The sequence below is a fragment of the Trifolium pratense genome, linkage group LG4, assembly GCF_020283565.1.
Source record: "Trifolium pratense cultivar HEN17-A07 linkage group LG4, ARS_RC_1.1, whole genome shotgun sequence".
NCBI lineage: Eukaryota > Viridiplantae > Streptophyta > Magnoliopsida > Fabales > Fabaceae > Trifolium > Trifolium pratense.
This window is the reverse complement of record NC_060062.1, coordinates 29146210-29165870: the sequence shown is the minus strand read 5'-3', so window position 1 is coordinate 29165870 and position 19661 is coordinate 29146210. Positions and strand designations below refer to the sequence as shown.

Below are 19661 nucleotides of genomic sequence, written 5' to 3'. Positions count from 1 at the left end.
TCGGCTGGACTGTTCAGCATTTGAACGAGGAGCAGGTTGACTGTTTCCTGCTCGCCCATAACGGGCAGCATCTGCAGCTTGTTGCTCTTCATATTGGATGTAGGGTTGAGATTTGAGGAGGAGGTCGCTAAAGGTGCGCGGTTTTTCGATTCCAACGGCTTTTGCAAAGTCAGAATTTGGCCTAAGGCCCCTTTGGAGCAGGTATTTCTTCATATCATCAGTTGTTTCTACCTGGACGGCTTCTTTGTTGAACCTCTCTATGAAACTGCGGAGAGATTCATTATCAGCTTGGAAGATGGCATCCAGGACTGCCTCGGTTTTTGGTTGCTTGCGGGAAGCAGTGAAGTGCCTGCGGAATTGGTCGGACAGATCCATCCATGAGGTTATGGAGCGAGGAGCTAGGCTGTGGTACCAAGCCATAGCTCCCTTTCTCAGAGTAGTTGGGAATATTCTGCATCTAATTGCTCCGCTGACCCTTAAGAAGTTCAGGGTAGCATTGACTGATGCAATGTGTTCATCTGGGTCGGTAAGTCCATCATAAGCTGGGAGAGGAGGTGGTCGCTCACATCCCTTTGGAACGGGTGCTTGAAGTATGTCGTGAGATAAAGGGCAGCGGGGATCATCCTCGTCACTCTCTTGTGAGTTTAGGGGAGGTGAGCCCTCACGATCAGGAGTTGGGCTCCTGGAGAATTGGTCAGTGTGATGGCTGCGGCTTGCTGGCTGCCCTTGTTTGGTCATCAAGCTGAGTCCCTGGGGAGAATGACGACGAGGAGGCGTTCGGTCCACAATTTTTCCTTTTTTCACATTTGGAGAAGATATACCCTCGCGGGGAGGGGAGACATGGTCTCTTTTCCTGCCAGGTTGCTCAATCCTCTCAAGGGCAGGTCGTCGTTGTCTGACAGTTTCCTGACGAGGAGGGGATTGAGAAGTAGGAGTTCTCCTCGGGGGAGAGTTGTTCCTTGAGAGTCGCTGATTCCTTTCCAAGCGATCGAGTCTCAGATTTTGCTCGTCCATTCGGCGATTCTGGCCTTGGAGAGCCTCGGTGGTTTGTTTCAGGGCAGCTATGAGTGCTGCTAGTTCAGCATTGGTAACTGAAGCAGCGGACAAGTCGGTCTCTGCTGATTTGCCCTGCTCGGACTGAGGGCGTTTGCCTACCTGCTTCTCAGTCAAGACGACCAAGTCGCCATCCTCAGAAGTCCAGGAAGTGGCCTGCCCGTCTCTAGGGTCTGACTCGGGGAGGGCCTGGAGGTCAGTGATGAGAGCAGGAGACAGACGGGGAGAAGATGGAGGAGCAGCGTCCTCAACGTCATTGTTGAAATGAGATGAACTGGCCATGACGAAGAAGTGATTGATTGGTTTTGTTCTTTGGTTTTCTTGCTCGAAACAAAGAAGGGGAGAACTCAGATCCCCACAGTCGGCGCCACTGATCTTAACTGTAGATCAGAACAGGTAGACGGCCAGCTGGAAGTCCGTTGAGCAGGTGGTAGGCAGCAATCCGAGCAGATGGTCCACGGAGGGGGGGGTTGTACCTGCAGGTGCTCCGATGCCAAAGTCAGACAAGGAATAGAGAGCAAAAGAGATACTAGAGAGAAGTTAGAGAGAGAGAGTAATTGTGATAATGAATAGTGTTCTACCTTGCTCTCCCAAGAGGGAGAGTATTTATAGCCCCCAGCTCTGGGCCAAAGGTCCTCTTAGTGGGCTGGACTAGCCAAGGCCCATTAAGAGGGACTGCCAAGATATTACCCTTAGATAGTGGGTAGAGTAGTAATTTTACCCTATCTTGGTGGAGAGGTTGTGCCATGCTGACATGGAGGTGGTTGGGCAAGCCATGTGGACTTTGTGAGGGTCTAGATGGACTAGCATTAGTCTAGTCCAGAACACCGGTATAAGCAAAGTTTGAAACTCTACCCTATGGACCTTTTAATCCTATAGCTTGATATCAATAATTTTGATGAACATGTGTGTGTGATCCCGATGAGAGAATAGTAGTTGCTTTTTAAATTGATTGTCATGTGTCAATCTCTAAAAAAAATGTACATAAAGTCGATCTCTAATTTATTTGTCTCTCCAAATGTTTTCACAATTTAAAGTATATTCTCTATTGTATAATTAATTGTATAATTAATGTATCTGATAATATTCGTGGTTTTTTCTTTGATTTTTCAGTTTTCACTTTATATTTTTATGTTATGATTGTGCTTTTTTTTCTTCAGCTATGTTATTTACTAATACTGGTATCAAGATTCAAGAGCTTTCGTTCGATGAGATATCACAATTTTTAGTATGATTTGTGGTTGCAACATTGTCTGATCTTCTGCATCATAAAAGAAGTATGATATTGTGAAGGTGCTAAAAGGGGCGGTGTTGTGAAAGTGTTGTTTAGGGAGGTTATGGCTAACGAAAAACTTGGTATTTAAGCATGTCTGTTATGACCCGCCTCTCTATCCCAGGAACCTACGTACCTGGTGTATAGTTTATAGTCTGCGTGCAGCTGCTATGTCTTATTCAAGCGTTGTGAAGTTTGACAGAGAGAAGTTTGATGAAAGAATAAACTTGGGCTTATGGAAAGTACAAGTCAAGGATGTGCTGATATAATCAGGATTACACAAGGCGCTGAATGAAAACACTTCCAACATGGCGGCCGGCAAGTGGGGGAGGAACTAGATTTGAGAGTTGTAAGTGCAATACGTCTGTGTTTGGAAAAGAATGTTCTTGCGAATGTGCAAAATTTGTCATCAGCAAAGGAACTCTGGGAAAAGCTCGAAGGACTATATCAGGCAAAGGACATCTCAAATCGGTTGTTGCTAAAGGAGTAATTCCACAATATGCTCATGGATGAATGTACAAAAATCTCTGATCATCTGACTTTGAATAATAATGAGCTGAAACCTATTAAAGTTGAGATGGATGATGTTGAGGATAAAGTGTTAAGGGTCGTTTTGTCCCTTCTACTTTCTTATGTTCATCTCAAACCCGTTTTGATGTATGAGAAGGAAAGTTTAAGTTTTGATGAAGTTGCAGCTAAAATTATTTCTGAAGAAAGGAGAATGAAAAGTGATGAAAGCACATCGATGTTGCTAAATAGAAATGGGGCTAATGGGAAGAGGTCCATGCCTATATAATCTGGCGTGCTGGAAGAGTGAAAATTCTGGAAATGTAAAGAGAAATCGAGGTGGAGCAGCATCTGAAAAAGACTCAAAGGCAAGTTCTAGCAACGTCTCCCTTATTTTGGGAGATGATTGTGATGTTATCTAGACGATAAAGTGTGTCCTTGTAGTATTTCCACTATACCATGCAAAACGACAAGTTATTGCTAGCGGATTCAGAACAACACACGAGCATTGGTTGGCATCGATGCAAGCTGTCTTGTGAGATGTTTTGATAGCTGAAGAACTTCTTGAAAGCCAACATATAGGAGTTGCACCATAATCGTTCACCAAGGTTTCGACATGAAGAAATTCTTAGAATGGTTCTGATCCAAGTGAAGTGTATTTATGGTGGAGTATGATTATCGGTATAGACAATGGAAGCAGAAGATGAAATTCTGAAATTCTTACGATCAATGTGATCATTGTTGGGATTGATTGACAAGTTTCACATTGCCCAGTCTCTTAAATAGAGAAGGAGGTTAAAAATTAGCTATTGGCTAGATAAGTCCCACGTTGCTTAGTGTAGTGAAGCAAGTGGAGACCAATGCTATATATTGGACATAGGCTTATTTTTTTATCGGAAGCCTCTTTGTTTAGATCCATCGGTCAGTAGCACTTTAAGCTTGTATTTTACTTAGTTTAAATATTTGTTTTGTGAAAGTGTGGTTGTATTGGGGTATTGGAGTTGAGAGTGGGAGAAGTTTATTTATTGTAAAAACTATATATATGTTAATAATTTGTTGGTTGTCGATTTAGACAACAGTCGTTAATTTTTTCTCCGATTTTAAAGTTTTCACGTTATATTCTTGTATTGTGATTGTGCTTATTTTTCTCCATACCATTTTTTTTCACTCCTAGAACACACCAAGTTGTATTGTGAATGACTATTTGATTAAAAAAATTCAAAATCTATACTTTACAATAAATATAGCTCATAAAAAATCCAAAAATCTATAATTTAACATACACAAAAATTTCTATTGTAAAAAAATAATGACATACACATAAATTTCTTAAATATAATTGCAGTTCTTTTATGAAAGAGTTTACAATTGAAGTACACAATGCAAACAATGACCCAAACAACATACCAACAAAACTTCTACCAATACGTGTTCAACCTATCATCATAATAGATGACATCATATTCTATACATAAACTTCAAATTTACAATTCTCATATCTAAATAACTTAAGCAATTACAACTCAATCTACATGTATGTATCACAAAACATTACATTCTACAACACTGACTTAACATGCCATATCTTGCAGTTCTTCATACATTGGCTTAAATTAGTGTGGAATTAACAAAAATAATGACAAACAATGAATGAACAATATCATGGCCAAATGACTAACAATGAATTGTGCATTACATTAGAATCAAGAGCCATGATTTGCCTCTAAAAGGGAATCAAGATTCAAGACACATTGCTTGAAGGGGGACCTGGTGACATGTTAGTTGACATCACAACTTTGATATCTTTTGCAGCGAAGGTCCCTCCCGAGCTAATATTGTCAATTCATTGGATTTTGGCTTCGTTAGAACCTTCATTCTCTTGAAGAGAATAAAGGCTCCTTTGATAAAATCAATGTTTGTCATTGCATCAAATTTCATCGATTTTTTTTTAAAGAACAAATGATATTTTTAGCTGTGTTTCTTTTGTTTCATAGAACATGGTTAAACGGTATATACTCAGCAGCTTCTGGTTTCGCTCAAAGGGTCATAGTCGAATGTTTCCCCAGCTTTGACGAACCGGCCTTTCACACGTTTTCTGACATCAGCCCTAGCCTTCCGAGAAGCATATCTTACTTTCTTATCAAACCTAAAAGGAGAATCACAACTGATGTCAAATCATCTATATATCACACAAACTGAGATATATCTAACTTACTATTTGCTAATAGTTTTTTTTTTTTTCAGTAGCATAGATAGCAACCGAAACTAAATAAATGTATGCAACAAGATATCCCTATTTGGCCGATCACATCATGTATAACATACTAATATTTCATTATTAATGGTGTAAAATGAATAAATGATAAGAAACAACTACTCAGATTAATAATCATTAATCATATGCCGAGACCATAAGAAAGAAATGAGTGGATTTCGGCATCATTACTTCAATGTCAACCATCAGTAAAATTATATCAGTACCATTGGCTATATAAATAAATAGTATCAACACAATCGACTTACTTCCGATTCTTTTTCTTTTCCTTATAACGCATGACAGCATTGCTTCGATTAGCAGATTGAATAGAAGTCACAGGGCAAGGAGGAGACCAGGGAGGCTCCCCAATGAGAAGCATTGAGGAAGCACCACACTCTAGACTGCCACCAGCACTAGCATCTTTTGTAGCACTGGAAAATGAAATGTTTGATTGAGATTGCCTTTCCGTGAAATAAAGAACCGGTTCAGTTTTAGTACTTAATATTGAATCTGCAGATGCTGCATTGCTGCATGCTGGTTGGATAGAACTGATAAACCGAGCTGATGGCCCCTAAAAACAGAAGATTAGGCATGATAATAAGTATGAAACGCAAGAAAAACAAAACCTTTAAACTCAGACCCCAAAGGAAACTAAATGTTCTCTCTAGTGTTGAATATGACTTCCACATTATAAACACGTGAACATTGGAAAATGAAACTCGTACTCGTACTTGGATGCATGCACCATATGTGAGTGAATATAACATGTAAACCTTCAAATACATATAAAAGATATAAGGAATTGGAAAGTGAAACTCGTACTCGCACTATGACATTTATTGTTATTGTTATTCTCCATCAACATTTTTCTAAATTCAGAGTCCAGACAATCATGACTAAGTATCAGCAATTTGACTGTTTGCATTATTTGTTTGACCATACTACAGAATAACTATATAGTCTACAATATATGAAGATGACAATTTTGCTGACAATGAAGCCATCAAGCTGACTGCACTTTGCCATAATCATCTTCAACTTAAAAACAATACGATATTACATAGCTGAATTAAATGAGACAAATGCTAGCGCTTCCTTGGTTAGGAAGGTATTTGATGCAGCGCAGTAAACAAATTTATGGCCCGTTTACCTTCTAACAATACTTGAAATTTATGTGGGTAGCTAGTCAAAAAACATTGCCACCGAATCGGCGGGATAACAAGAAATGATGTACACAGATGAACAGACTAGAAGATCAATGTATAGGAAGTTTTTGATTGACAAGAAATAATGAACACGGAAAAACAGACTAGAACTTGATCTATCTTCATTTCCTAGGTCCGCAGCTTTAAAGTGCATAGAGAAACAATAGGTAAAAAGATACATAAATCAGATATATGAAATTTAACAGATGATGGGTCAACTAATAATAACAAAACCAAGCTTAAATCTGACAAAGGATGATGAGATTTGAGTACCTCAGCAGCAACATCACTAGCAGACATGTCTTTTCTTTCAAATAAGCTATCAATACTGCCCTTTTCATAAAACTCTTCTGAGTGATTGAGAGCAAAAGCAAAAATTTCCTTATAGTTCTCGAGTTCAAGATCCATATCATCTATGTTGAAATCATCATAAAAATTATCATCTTCACAAAGTGCAGGAGACTTTCTACTGGAACATTGTAACTGCAGATTCATCATGAGAGGTTAAATAAGAAAGCTAAAAACCGTGTAACTCATTTCACTAAACAAGATAAAAGTTAGAAAAATGATATATAATGTCGTCGTTGTTAACATGTGACCATCAATGCATGTAAGCTTCATGGCTATTGCATCTTTGCAAATATATCATTATGCCATCTACTGTCATCAAGCTGCATAGGGAAAGAGAGAAAATATAGATACCAAACCCTTCTAGATAAATCACAATTATCCATGTAAATAAGCGACAAGGAAAAATTATGCACATCTTTTCAAACCACAATTTGAAATGACGTGTCAATACTCATCGCCCACAAAAGAGAGAACCTCTTAAAACATTGAAATGCAGAACTGAACAAGACCATAATTACAACAACTACCGCATCTTAACGAAATCGATGTAAATAAGCAATAACATTATGAACATTTAAATTATTTTCAGCATCAGCCCGTTCTCCCGGAAAGAAAAATACTTTTTGAATCAAATTGAGCTACTCTCACAGTCACATGCACTGAAGGTACTAAGTTACTAGCATCAGGCTTACCTGTTCCTGTTTGACGTTCAAGCTACTGACAAATCAGGAGTGTTGACAATTCTGTGAAAACAAAATACACACACGAAACAATAAATGTGCAAAACTGAGGCAAACCGCCAAAACAATCATTTGACAATAAACTACTTAGACATATATATTGAAACCATTAAACAACTGACACGGAATAAACTACTTATGACTTCTATGGAAGGAAAAAAGCAAACATTCAAACAAATTGAAACAAACAATTCATTCATTACGAGAATTGGGAAAATAAATTATTCATGAGGCTATACCTTAGGCATACATTCATCGGAAGGTCCAGGCGCCTGGTCAATAATATAAGATTTTGCACTTGACTCGGGTATTGAAGATGTGCTGACCCTTGACTTATCCTTGCTGGGAAGATCGGCAAATTGAGTAGAACCAGACACATTCTTGCTTTCTGGAGGAAGAATAGATTTATTTTCGCTGTTATCATTAATGCTCATCAAACCGAGTTCCTGCTGACATGCTTCACCCATAGAAGGGATGTCTGAGAAAAAGGGCCATATTGAAGAAAGCTCGGAAGCTGAAGGACAGCCAGAGTAGCAATTAATTGATTGTCTCTTGTGCGTTGAAGAAGATGGATCGGTACCATGAGCCGACCAATCACAGTTCTGACAAAGTGAAACTTTCTCTTCAACACACCTCACATATGCAGGTTGTAAATTACATCTCTCACATACAAGTGTTCTTGAATGACGCTTAGAAAGTGTGTTAGCAGAATGAACATTTCGATCACATGACAAACATAAGGAAGCAGCATCAGAGCGGCAGTACACCACGGACCTCTGGTCTCCGCAAAAATCACATAAAGAACCCATCTTTAAATCACTTTGCTTGCTCCTTAGTTCAAATAAACAATTCCACAATTAGTAATGACCAACACAGAAAAAAGATCCTTCTTATCCTAAAATATATCACATTGAAGCTAAGCTATGTGATAAAATTTAAAAGCTGTTCAACTCCACAATAAATGATATACGCAAGCTATTACAGTCAATTACTTCCATTTTCTCAAATTGTTACCGGTGCCTATGTGTCAGTGTCGTCTCCAGTGACAGTGTCAGTGATTCGTAGTGTACAGAATGATAAATTAGTGCATGTTTGAATTAACAATGACTTTACCAGAATCAAAGTGTACCACAGTGATTTTGCTAAAAGCTACACTTTCAGGTGTCACCATAATTTTTACCGAACTCACCGACAATCCAAACATGCAATAATTAAGAAAGCATAAGCTAATTACATTCATGTAAGAGCATCCAGAAGAAAAGAAACATGAATTTAGATTTGGAAAATAAAATTAATCTCATACAACTTATTAATCAATTTTCAGGAAAATGAACTATACTTTGTTTCCCTCTAATAAAAATGCATTACTAAAAAAACTCACTAAATAAAAGCATAACCATAATTTCATTACAGCTTCTTTTTTTTTTTGACAATACTTTCATTACAACCTTAACAACCATCTATCATTAAACAAATCAAAAGTAGCAAATAAGTTCTTAACAAACAAAAAAGTCAGAACCAACAAAAGGAAACATCACAAAGTAAGAAAAATTTCAACTTTTCTTTATCTCAAGCTCCAAGAAGAATCTTCATGTCAGAAAAACATAAACTTCAAAACAAATATTTAAAAAAACATAAGAACACGTGTATATATGAAGAGATGAAAGATGATCTGTAAGGAAAAGGGTGATGTTTCTTTTTTCAGAATTTTTTAAAATTAAATATATTATTTATTATGAAGAAATTCAAAGTAAAAAAAACTGTAGAGATAGAAAAAAGGAGTTTTGAAGAGAAAAAACACTGACCCTTTTTTTCTTCTGGTGTGGTATCTGTCTTGTTCTGTTGAGATGGATAGATTGTAGATTAGATATGGGAGGGTTGGTGTAGGTGTGAGATGAGAAGAATAATGCAATGGGGGGTGTTGAAATTGAAATACTATGTTATGTTGGTAATGCGACATGTCACACATATATAAAAGGTAATAAAAAGTACATATAAAATAGTAAATAAGTGGGACCTTGTCTTTTTCATAGTGAACTTTTTGCTTTTTATTGGTCCATCCCATAACATTTAAATCACGGCTATGTGGCAACTATTTTTACTAAAGTAATTAAAAGGGGACCGAATATTAAACCGGTATAAAATGTGTTAGATAATAGCATACACGATGGAGAAATCTAATTTTAGGTATTTAAGTGGATCATGCGTTGTACAAATTATTTATTTATAATTTTTTAATAATAGTATCTATTAAGTATTTAATTTCTCCAACCCAGCACCTCTTAAAAAAAATTTAAACAGGTCCCACAAATAATTCACATCTCATCAATAACTATACATCTATATAAATGGGTCGAACAAATTCTATTAGGTACTATGAGAGATAGAGTGCTTATTTGAAAAGTGGTACCTATTTGGTACTAAAATGTGTTGTGCTCCAATGGTGGTGCATAATAAGTACCATGAGTACCTAATAGGTAGTACACTATTGGAGATGGTCTAAGTTGAATAAGCTAGATAGTTTATTGAATTATCTTATAAGCTTGTTTGATAAAAATTGATGTGTTTGGTAATAAGTTTAGGGTCATGTTAACCTGTGTCTCCAGGGTAAGGAAACCAAGAAAAGAAATATTTGAATTAAAAATAATATTTTTTAGATTTTTGAGAAGTTGACTGCACAAGTTTCAATGTCACATTATTATATTTATATCCTTAAATAGTGCATTGTGGTCACGGTTTAGCATTTTCCATAAGTTTATTTAATTAGCTTATAGTGTTTTTTGAGATATTATTTCAACTAGCATATGAACTTATAGCTTTTTAAATTTCATCACATTTTTATTATTTTCATTTTTTTAATTTTCTTAAAATATAATAAATATTCACTAATCATATACTACTTTTATGTCATTTTGTACTTACAACAGCTAAATTTGTCATAGGCACTGTTTGGTAAGTCCAATAAGCTAGCTTATAACTTATTGAAATAGCTTATAAGCTTGTTTGAAAAAAATGTGAAGTGTTTGGTAACGAGCTTCTCTAACTAGCTTATAGCGTTTTTTGATATGTTATTTCAAGTAGCGTATGAGCTTATAGCTTATAGCTTTTTCATTTTATTCCATATTTACCCTCATTAAATTTTTTATTTATTTTTTCAAAATTATAATAACTACCCACTAAAACTTACCAAAAAAAAAAACCTACCCACTAACCACGTATTTTTATGTCATTTTATACTTACAATAGCTAAATTTGTCAAACACTTTTATTTTATTCTACTAGCTTTTCAGCTATAAGCTACCAGCCATCAACTATAAGCTAATTTTTCAGCTATAAGCTAGCTTATAGCTTATTTTTACCAAACAGAGTCATAGACTTTAATTTCAATCTACTAATTTTTCAGTTATAAGCTATTAGCCATCATCTATAAGCTAGCTTATAACTTATTTCACAAAACAAAACCATAGATACTAGTTTAAGGTTTAAAAGTTAGGGATTGGATGAGGTTTAACACGATTTAATTAAATAATAATATTTTTTATTTATTTTATAATGTAAATTTAAGGTGAAGGGTGGTGTTTCAGTCCAAGGTAAAGAAGTACTTAGACTTCAAAAAGTGCTCACAAAAGGTAATTACATTTATACCTCCCTTCAAAGATACTATTGGGGCTCGAATCTGGAACCTCTCAGATTCTAGACATGGACACAGACACGGACACCGAATACGATACGAACACTGACATGTTGATACCGATAAAAATTTGGATTAATGATATAATTTAGTGTAATCATAAGTGTCGATGTCGGTGTCGATGTCCGACATGAACACGCCTAATCTGAGAAGTGTCGGTACTTCCTAGGCTAGAAGTGACCATTTGGCATTCTGACCAGGTTTCATGAAAAATTAACATTATTACAACTCAACTAAAAACCAACTTGTTCGAAAAATGTGACTTAAGTTATTACTACCTCTGTTCCTAATTATAAGATCATGTTTGACAACTGCACGTACGCTAATGTAGAATTTTGATCAATAATATCTTTAATTGTCTATTAATAAAAATTTAATATTTTGAAAATACTTATCAAAATATATATTGAACAAAATCTTATATACTAATATTTACATTTATATATTATTAAAAAAATATGTCATTACATTTTTGTTTCTTAATTAGTAAGTCTATGATCATATGACCTTTATATTTCAAAGTAATTATGTGGTGACATTGTTATTCTCCTTATCTTTTAAAAGCGTGACATATGAATTTATTTAATATTAACATGCTCTCAATAATAAATATTAAATCCATAATCTTTAATATGGAAGTCAAATAAACATATAAGCATGTAACAGAATTTACGACATGTTGATTTATCAAGATTATAGGACTAGGAATACCTGAATATAGATGAACCGTTAGATAGAAGTAGAACAAATCGATCCTAAAACCTAAAGAGAAAGACGGACGGCAAGTATCCATTGACTTGTGGTTCTTTCTCAACATGGACTCCTTATGCCCTAAGCACTCTTCATATGGGGAGAAGAGGCGATGTGCAGTGTGTCCGATATATTGGGACCATAGTCTATATATAGTTTGATGACACATTATGGTTCCCATTATTCTCAAATGGATCATCCTAACATTCACTCATATTTAGTCCATATCAATTAATTAAATGTTTAATTAATTATCTAATTATAAGTCTAATTAGTCTTATTACTTAATTTGACCACTAATCAATTAAAGTTCTTTATTCATAAATATCTAATAATCAATTAAGGTTCTTTATTGATAAATATATAATATAATTATATAAAGAAATTTATCCATATAAGATTATTGAAATATAATAAAATATTCCAACAAACAAAACTTGTATATCAATTTTTTCTGACACAAACTTAGAAGTAATATATAGTTGATTTTTCACTTAACAATTCGCTTCCAACATCTACATTGATTATCGGAACAAATTGGAATAAAAGGAAACATACACAAATTAGCATGACAATTATAGTCGCTATTACAAACAAAAGATTCTCCTGTAATGCAAAACAAAAAGATATGAGTGTTAATGAAAGTGGATGAAAAGAATGTGTATTACCTAATTTTTATTTTTATTTTAAAAAAAGAAGATTGAGAGACTTACCAGCATTTATATCTTTTACAACAAAAAATAAGAAAGTAAAGAAGATCATAGCGTAAACAAACTTAATCATTTCATTCATATTTTTTATCCTTCTTGTGCAATAAACATTTAATTTTGGTTTCAATTTATATTGATTTTTTAGCACTTATAGAAATGCAAGAAATCCTTCAGAAAAATTAATGTCATCATAAAATGTCTTTTACGTACATTCATGTGTTGTATATGGACATATACAACACAATTATATACATGTGTAGTTTATTTCTTCAAAAAACATAAGTAGTTTATATACATCCACATTTCATTACACTTTATTTCTCTTTTATAACCTTTCATGATAGATAAGAAAAAACCACAAAACAAAAATATAATAGTAGTAAATGATGACAAGGTTACGTTGTAAGAATTATATATAGTTCGATTTTGCCTCAATATCATTGGTGAATTATTCCTACTACTAATCTTGTTATAGTTCAATACCATTGTGATTCTGGTTTGTGGCTTTGCATTTATCTATCATGAAAGGTCATAAAAAGAAATAAATTGTAATGAAAGGTTAGAAAAAATATTTATGTTAAATCCTTACTAATTGAGCAATCTAAAGGGACAAAGACAACACCAAATGTACATTTTGAAACGATTAATTGCATCTCCACAAGTGTTAAATAAATTCTTATAAAATGAGGAAAAAAATTGTTACATGAAAATAAAATAAAAATGACCGAAACTATCAAGAATATTTATGTTATGATCATTGTTATTTACCTATGTTTTGTTATAAGTGTCACAAACTCTGGTAAGCCCTTTTGTCTCAGCCTTTTCAAATACTAATATTTTATTTACATTATACATAGTTTTTCATCTCCTTTCATTAACACTCTTATCTCTTCTATTTTTAATCACAGATCATACTATCTTTTGTCTTAACGACCTTTTTTGCTACCCTTTATGTACATACCCTAGGAGAGGAAATTGTTCTAATTTCCAGTGTACATGTGTAGAGCAAATATGGTTAAGTTGGAAATTTAATGATATATAATTTCTAAGCCTATAATTTCATTAACACATGATAATGTTATCAATATTATGATTAATTTCATATTTCAATTTATATTACTTCCATGTTTTAATTTTATCACAGGAACTGAAGCATATTAATTATATTATACAAGGGTTGCCATTTTACATGTAGAAGATACAAATTAAGAACACCAATGTCACCTCTACTTAGATAAATAAAGGCAATATGATGCAACGCACCATCGTATCCACGATGAGTCTCAGCGTGGCGCAATGAGAAGACGGATAAAATTGAAGAAAATCTGCTGAAAATTTTTACCATCGTGGCACGATGACTTGTCATCGTGGCACGATGATGACTTGAAAAATAAGCAGAAAATCCTGATCAAATCTTCCATCGCACCACGATAGGATCCATCATGGCCACGATGAGGCGAAATTACACGCCATCGTGGCCACGATGGGTGCGATTGATGCGCAGAAAAAGCCCATACCCAGCTGTAAAACTATAAATAGAGTCTTCCTCCTTCACTATTATTCACTCACAAATATTCCAAAATATTCCAACATATTAAGAGAGTTAGGAGAACTCTAAGGAGAAGGCAAGGAGGCCAAGGAACTCCAAGGCCAACAAGGTTCTTTTCTTTCTGTCTTTGTAATTTATTTTTCCTAGGTTAGGTGGAGTCGAGAAACTCCCTTACGAATGTTTGGTTGTATTATTTATAATATTTATAAATTCGGTTATTTCTATTTCAAACTCTTTTGTTGTCTGGTTTTAGTTATTTTAATATTGATCACATTAATTAAAATAAAATCTAAGAACCTAATGGATATCGCATAGGAAACGAAGCTAGTAATCCCGACAGAAGGACAACATATTAAGGCCTACATGAGACCATTAAATTCAGTATCTGCCGTCTTAGTATAGGATTGGAAAGAACGTTAATTTCTACCTTGTAGGGTTTGTGACTAGTTTAGGGCAAACGTGACAGCTTATAATTTAGGGGTCCCTAGGACGATGAGACCAAAGTTTAAACGAAAAAGTGGAGTCCTGGATCATGGTGTCTAAATAAAGATATGACAACCTTAAACTAGGCCCTGTAAAAGCTTGTAATAGAAATAGGACAGAACGTACTTCATACATATTTTCAAGAGTCTAAATTCTTAAAGAGGGAAATAATTGAGCCACCAAACAGAAGTAAGGGAGGGATCCGACCACACTTAACCACCCTGTGTGGTCACACACACACCCTTTACTTTTCAGTTATTTAATTTATGCATTTTTTCCTGTCATTTACTAAAGTACCCGCAAAGATACCTTCTTAAAACAAACAAAGCGAAGGCAACTATCATATTCTTAAGCGAAACTAGTAACCTTCGCACAATCCTTGTGAAGAACGATAAACTTATCACTTTATTACTTGGTAGCGATTATGTGCACTTGTAGAGCCACCGTCAAGGGTGAACCTTAGAATTTGCGGAGGAATCCATTACCCATACTTGAGGTTGGCATGTACCAGTAACATGGGGGAAATTCATCTAGTTTTATTTTCAACTTCTTTTATTTCATAAATACCTTTTTTGGGAACTTTGATGTATTATTTTCATTCAAACAACACTTTATTCTATTTCTAAAATAATTCAGACATTATTACGAGTTTTCAGTTTAATCGAAGTTTATATTTATTGTAGGTCGTGTAACGCCCCAAAAATTAGAATTCATTTTATTTAATTATTTAGTTGTTGTGGTGTTGATTGACGATGTTTATTTAATTATTTGGGGTGACGAATAATTTATTTAATTATTTTGTGTGGTGAATAATTAAGTAATTGATAAATAAAAAAATAATGATGTTGCTAAATAAAAATTAAAAGAAGAAAAAGAAGTAGAAAATTATATATTGAGGTGTTGAGAGCATATGGGGGGTGGAGATGGAAAAATAGTAGAGATGAGAATAATGGAGAATAAACATAATTTTAATTCTCATTAAACCAATTTATTTACAATAATAATGTCATTGTCCTTGGGCATTAATCTATAGGTGAAGGTTAGGAAATAGGAATGGTCAACATTCTGATAAAAACAAAAATAAAATAAAATTAAGAGTGCGTGTGAGAAAGGGAGAATGCACGTGGGAGAGAAGAGAATGAAGGGGAGGAAGGAACTCGATCTCAAACCTTAGGGAAATCACTGCAAAAACAAGTAAGGGAGTGTTATATATCAATTTAAGATTCTGAATTTAAATCAAGAATATAGCTTGTTTTGTTGTTCTTGTCTTTTCCCTTTCCTTGTTTGTGATGCTTGGAATTTGGTGTAGATGATGTTGTGTTTGGATTATGTTGTTGTTCTTGAATGTCTAATTCGTGTGAATGATGTTTGTGTGTTGATGTGATGCCTGATTCTGTTTCCTTAATGGAAAAATTGTGTGTTGCCGTGTTGTTGTTGGTCTTGTTCCTAAAGAGATGAAAATTATAAAAATTTAGAAGTGAATCATGATTTGAGAGTTGAATCAATAGAACTTGAGTTTTTGTATGTTTTAAAGAGTCTAAAACAATTTATAAACGAATTACGATTTTTCCCGAGTCCCAAAACTATAAGAATCAAAGCTTTTGGTATGTGTTAATGGTGTGGTTACTAAATTTTTAAAAAGAATTACAATTTTCGTATTTGGGGTTAATAATTCAAGAGATTTATTTTATGTTGTGTTGAAAGAGTCCTGAGTAGTTCAAAAACGTTCCTGAGATTTTTCGGGATCAAGAATCATCAAAACCGAAACTTTGGGGTGTTGTTTTAATGGTGTTATTGTTGTTTTTTTTAAGAGAACTTTAGCCTCTTTTTACATGCGATTCGATTGCTTTATTTTAACACCGGGTACTTTTCTAAAATTAAATGACGATCAAAACGGTATAAAGAACATCGAATTACGTTGAGTATTGAGGGAGAACGAGACGGGTCAAAAACCGGGTCGAACGACCCATGTTGCAGAAAACGGGTGAAAGAGATGATGAACAGTGCGCGAGTGGCCTCGCCCACTCGCAGCACCGGTGCGTGAGGGCGCGTAGGAGCTCAGGAGAGTTCGAAATATTTTTATTCTTTTTCCATAAAATAGTAAATACTTTTCTTGAAATTTTGGTACCTCTTTGATAATTTTTGGACACTCGTAGCCATTTTTAAATAATTACTTGGAGTAAAAAGGTGATTAAAAATATTATAATCTTGTGAAAATTTCCCAAACTTTTATGAAGGGTATTTTGAATATTTTGGAACCCTCTGGTATACCTCACTCTCCCTGGTTTTATATGCTATTAAGATTTGAATTTATTTTTTAATTTTTATTAATTAAATTGACTTAAAATTCATACGTTTCGTCGGTAAACTAAATCAAGATGATTTGGGTTATGAGTACTGTTAAAAAGGAGTAATAGGTTGTTGTTTTGGAGATGAGTGAATGATTAATTGAGTTATGAAGTTTTAGTTGGTGTTGTAATCGAAGTTACTAATAATTGTTGTGTATCGGTGTTGTTTAAGTCGTTGCTCGTTGATAGTAATTGTGTTGTTTGAATTGTTGTTTCGTTGAATAATGATGTTGAGTTACGTGGTTATAACGATGTTGAATTATCTATTTTAATGATGTTGGAGTTGTGCCGAAATTATGATGTTGTAATTGTTATTGTTGTAGTTGCTTATGGAAATTGTTTATTGATGTTGTTATAATGATGAAGAAGTTGTCTATTGAAGTTGTTAAATGATGTTGCCTATTGACGTTGCTTATTATAACATGACATGCATTCATTCATATGTCTAATGACGTTGCTTATTGAAGTTGTATAAATGATGTTGAAAATGACGTTGCCTAATGAAGTTGAAAATGACGTTGCTTATAATGATGTTGATCCTCTATGATGTAAAACTAGAAATGAGGTTGCTATTGGTACCACATGCATGTAGCGAGTCTAGGCGCATTGCATGCATTTTAATTATATTTATTTATTTAAATGTTGTTGTTATTTCTCTTTAGTTAATTAACGATTGATGATTGTGGTTGACTGATGAATGTGCGTGGCCATCCGCTTAGGTGGTCTTGTTGTTGTTGTTGTTTATGATGTTCTTAGTTATTGCGTTGTTTTAATTCAGTTACTTTCTTGATGTATTTTGACTCACCTTTACATTCTCCCTTCTGGCTTGGCCCTACGGTGTGCAACCGTAGATTTTCAGGTAGGATACGAATCATAGATGGTGTGTTCGGATCGTTGTTGCTTTGCTATTTATTTGGAGTCGCTCTGTTAGGATGTTGTTGGGAGAAACTTTTATTTAATTATGTTGTTAAATTTTTATAACAATTGAACTATGTCACTTGATTCAGTATTTTCAATTTGGACTTTGAAACTTATATTATTTTTGTATTTTCCGCTGCATGATTTTTAATCATTTGAGGAATTAGTTAATTGGAGTAAGTGTGACATCCTTATTAAATAAATGAAATTAACTTTTTGAAAATAAAAATAAAGGGGTAAATTAAGGGTGTTATAGGCCGCTAGTAAAAGCATCTCACGGGTGAATGACCAAATATAAGTTAATCCCACCATGATCACATATTTGACCATTATGAATGAATGAAGATGAAGTAAAATGAATGAAGATGAAGCAAAAGGTTTCTATATATACAAGTGACTGAGTGAGGAAATTTGGTCAGATGAAACCCTACGTAAAAACGTATTTGACTATTATAATTTATATGAATGAATGGATGAGGATGAAGCGGCGCACCATAGGATAAGGGTTTCTATATAAACAAGTGAAGAAATTAGGTCAAATTACGATAAGGGTGTGTTTGGTAACATAATAAGCTAGCTTATATAAGCTTGTTTTATAAAATTAGAGAGGTGTTTGGAAACAAGTTTTTTTACTAGCTTATAGCTTTTTTAAGATGTTATTTCAAGTAGCGTTTTAGTTTATAGCTTATAGCTTATAGCTTTTTACCTTATATTCCAATTTTAACCTTATTATTTTTATTCATTCCGTTGCGATGTTTAATTAAATATAAATTATGTTTTGGATTTTAGTAAATAATTACTTTTTTATTAATAATAATCGGTTGGGAAATGGGTTACATAAGTTTGTTTATCTTCTTCCTTCTTCTTCTCCTTTCTTCTTTAGCAAATTAGGGAGTCTTATATTTTTGTGACATAGCATATGGTACCACATGCATATTAGGGAGTCTTAGATTTTTGTGACATAGCATATATTTGTGATTTGATTTTGAGGTTTAGTTACTTTGCTATTTGTACTTTTTATACTGTTTTATGTGATTCATTTTTATTAGCATTTATCAATCATTACGTATTTATTTATTTAGTTTCTTTGCTTGCATTCATCTAAGATATTGAATATTAGTGTTTACCCTGTTACGTTTTATTTGTTGGCCTGACCCTACGATGTGCAATTATAGATTTTCAGGTAAAAGGTGAACCTTAGAATTTGCGGAGGAATCCATTACTCGTACTTGAGGTTGGCATGTACCACTAACATGGGGGAAATTCATCTAGTTTTATTTTCAACTTCTTTTATTTCATAAATACCTTAATTAGGAACTTTGATGTATTATTTTCGTTCAAACAACACTTTATTCTATTTCTAAAATAATTAAGACATTATTACGAGTTTTCAGTTTAATCGGAGTTTGTATTTCTGACAATTTTATTCATTCTGCTGCGATGTTTGATTAAATATAAATTATGTTTTGAATTTTAGTAAATAATTATTTTTTTATTAATAATAATTGATTGGGAAATGAGGGTGTTCCATAAGTTTGTTTATCTTCTTCCTTCTTCCTTCTTCCTTCTTCTTCTTCTCCTTTCTTCTTTAGCATTTTCTTGATTTTCTTTTCTTTCTTTTTTTTAAGGGAAAACCATAAACATGGGTCACATGAAGAAGGGTCAAGAATTAGGGAGAATTACTCAATTCCAACTTTGGAAGGGTAAGTTTGTCTACCTTCTTCCTCTTTCTTCTTCTTCTTTCTTCTTTTTCATTTTCTTGATTTCTTAGTTAGTCTGATCATGAAGGGTTTATTACCATTGTTTTTCACATCTTCTGCTTCTTA

General features: G+C 33.9%; 1 protein-coding gene and 1 long non-coding RNA gene across 7 annotated transcripts; one reads left to right on the top strand and one right to left on the bottom strand.

Moving 5' to 3' along the window:
* Positions 1 to 4149: 4149 nt before the first annotated feature.
* LOC123922680 (zinc finger protein CONSTANS-LIKE 9-like) lies at positions 4150 to 9505 on the bottom strand. 6 transcript variants are annotated; one of them, XM_045975380.1, is made up of 7 exons: positions 9192 to 9438; positions 8929 to 8973; positions 7626 to 8220; positions 7339 to 7344; positions 6569 to 6778; positions 5357 to 5661; positions 4150 to 4979 (listed from the first exon to the last, which is right to left on the bottom strand). In XM_045975380.1, exons 3-7 carry the CDS (start codon positions 8193 to 8195, stop codon positions 4850 to 4852), a joined length of 1221 nt encoding a protein of 406 aa, XP_045831336.1. In that variant the 5' UTR covers positions 8196 to 8220; positions 8929 to 8973; positions 9192 to 9438; the 3' UTR covers positions 4150 to 4849. The 6 variants fall into 6 exon arrangements, with proteins under 6 accessions (XP_045831336.1, XP_045831335.1, XP_045831333.1 ...); XM_045975379.1 differs by having other exon boundaries at positions 8929 to 8995; positions 9192 to 9436; XM_045975377.1 differs by lacking the exon at positions 8929 to 8973 and having other exon boundaries at positions 7626 to 8217; positions 9192 to 9452.
* A 5900-nt stretch (positions 9506 to 15405) lies between these two features.
* On the top strand, positions 15406 to 17956 carry LOC123923728. The gene is made up of 2 exons (XR_006814485.1): positions 15406 to 15763; positions 17769 to 17956. It is a non-coding gene; the product is annotated as an uncharacterized LOC123923728 (long non-coding RNA).
* The last annotated feature ends 1705 nt before the right edge of the window (positions 17957 to 19661 follow it).

Excerpts from the sequence above, each read along its gene's own strand:
- LOC123922680 (XM_045975377.1), bottom strand. The coding sequence starts at position 9,451 with ATGGGATGGACCAATAAAAAGCAAAAAGTTCACTATGAAAAAGACAAG. Across the intron at positions 8,218-9,191 it reads CACACCAGAAGAAAAAAAGG|GAGCAAGCAAAGTGATTTAA; the intron begins GTCAGTGTTTTT and ends ATTTGAACTAAG. Across the intron at positions 5,662-6,568 it reads CTAGTGATGTTGCTGCTGAG|GGGCCATCAGCTCGGTTTAT; the intron begins GTACTCAAATCT and ends TTCTGTTTTTAG.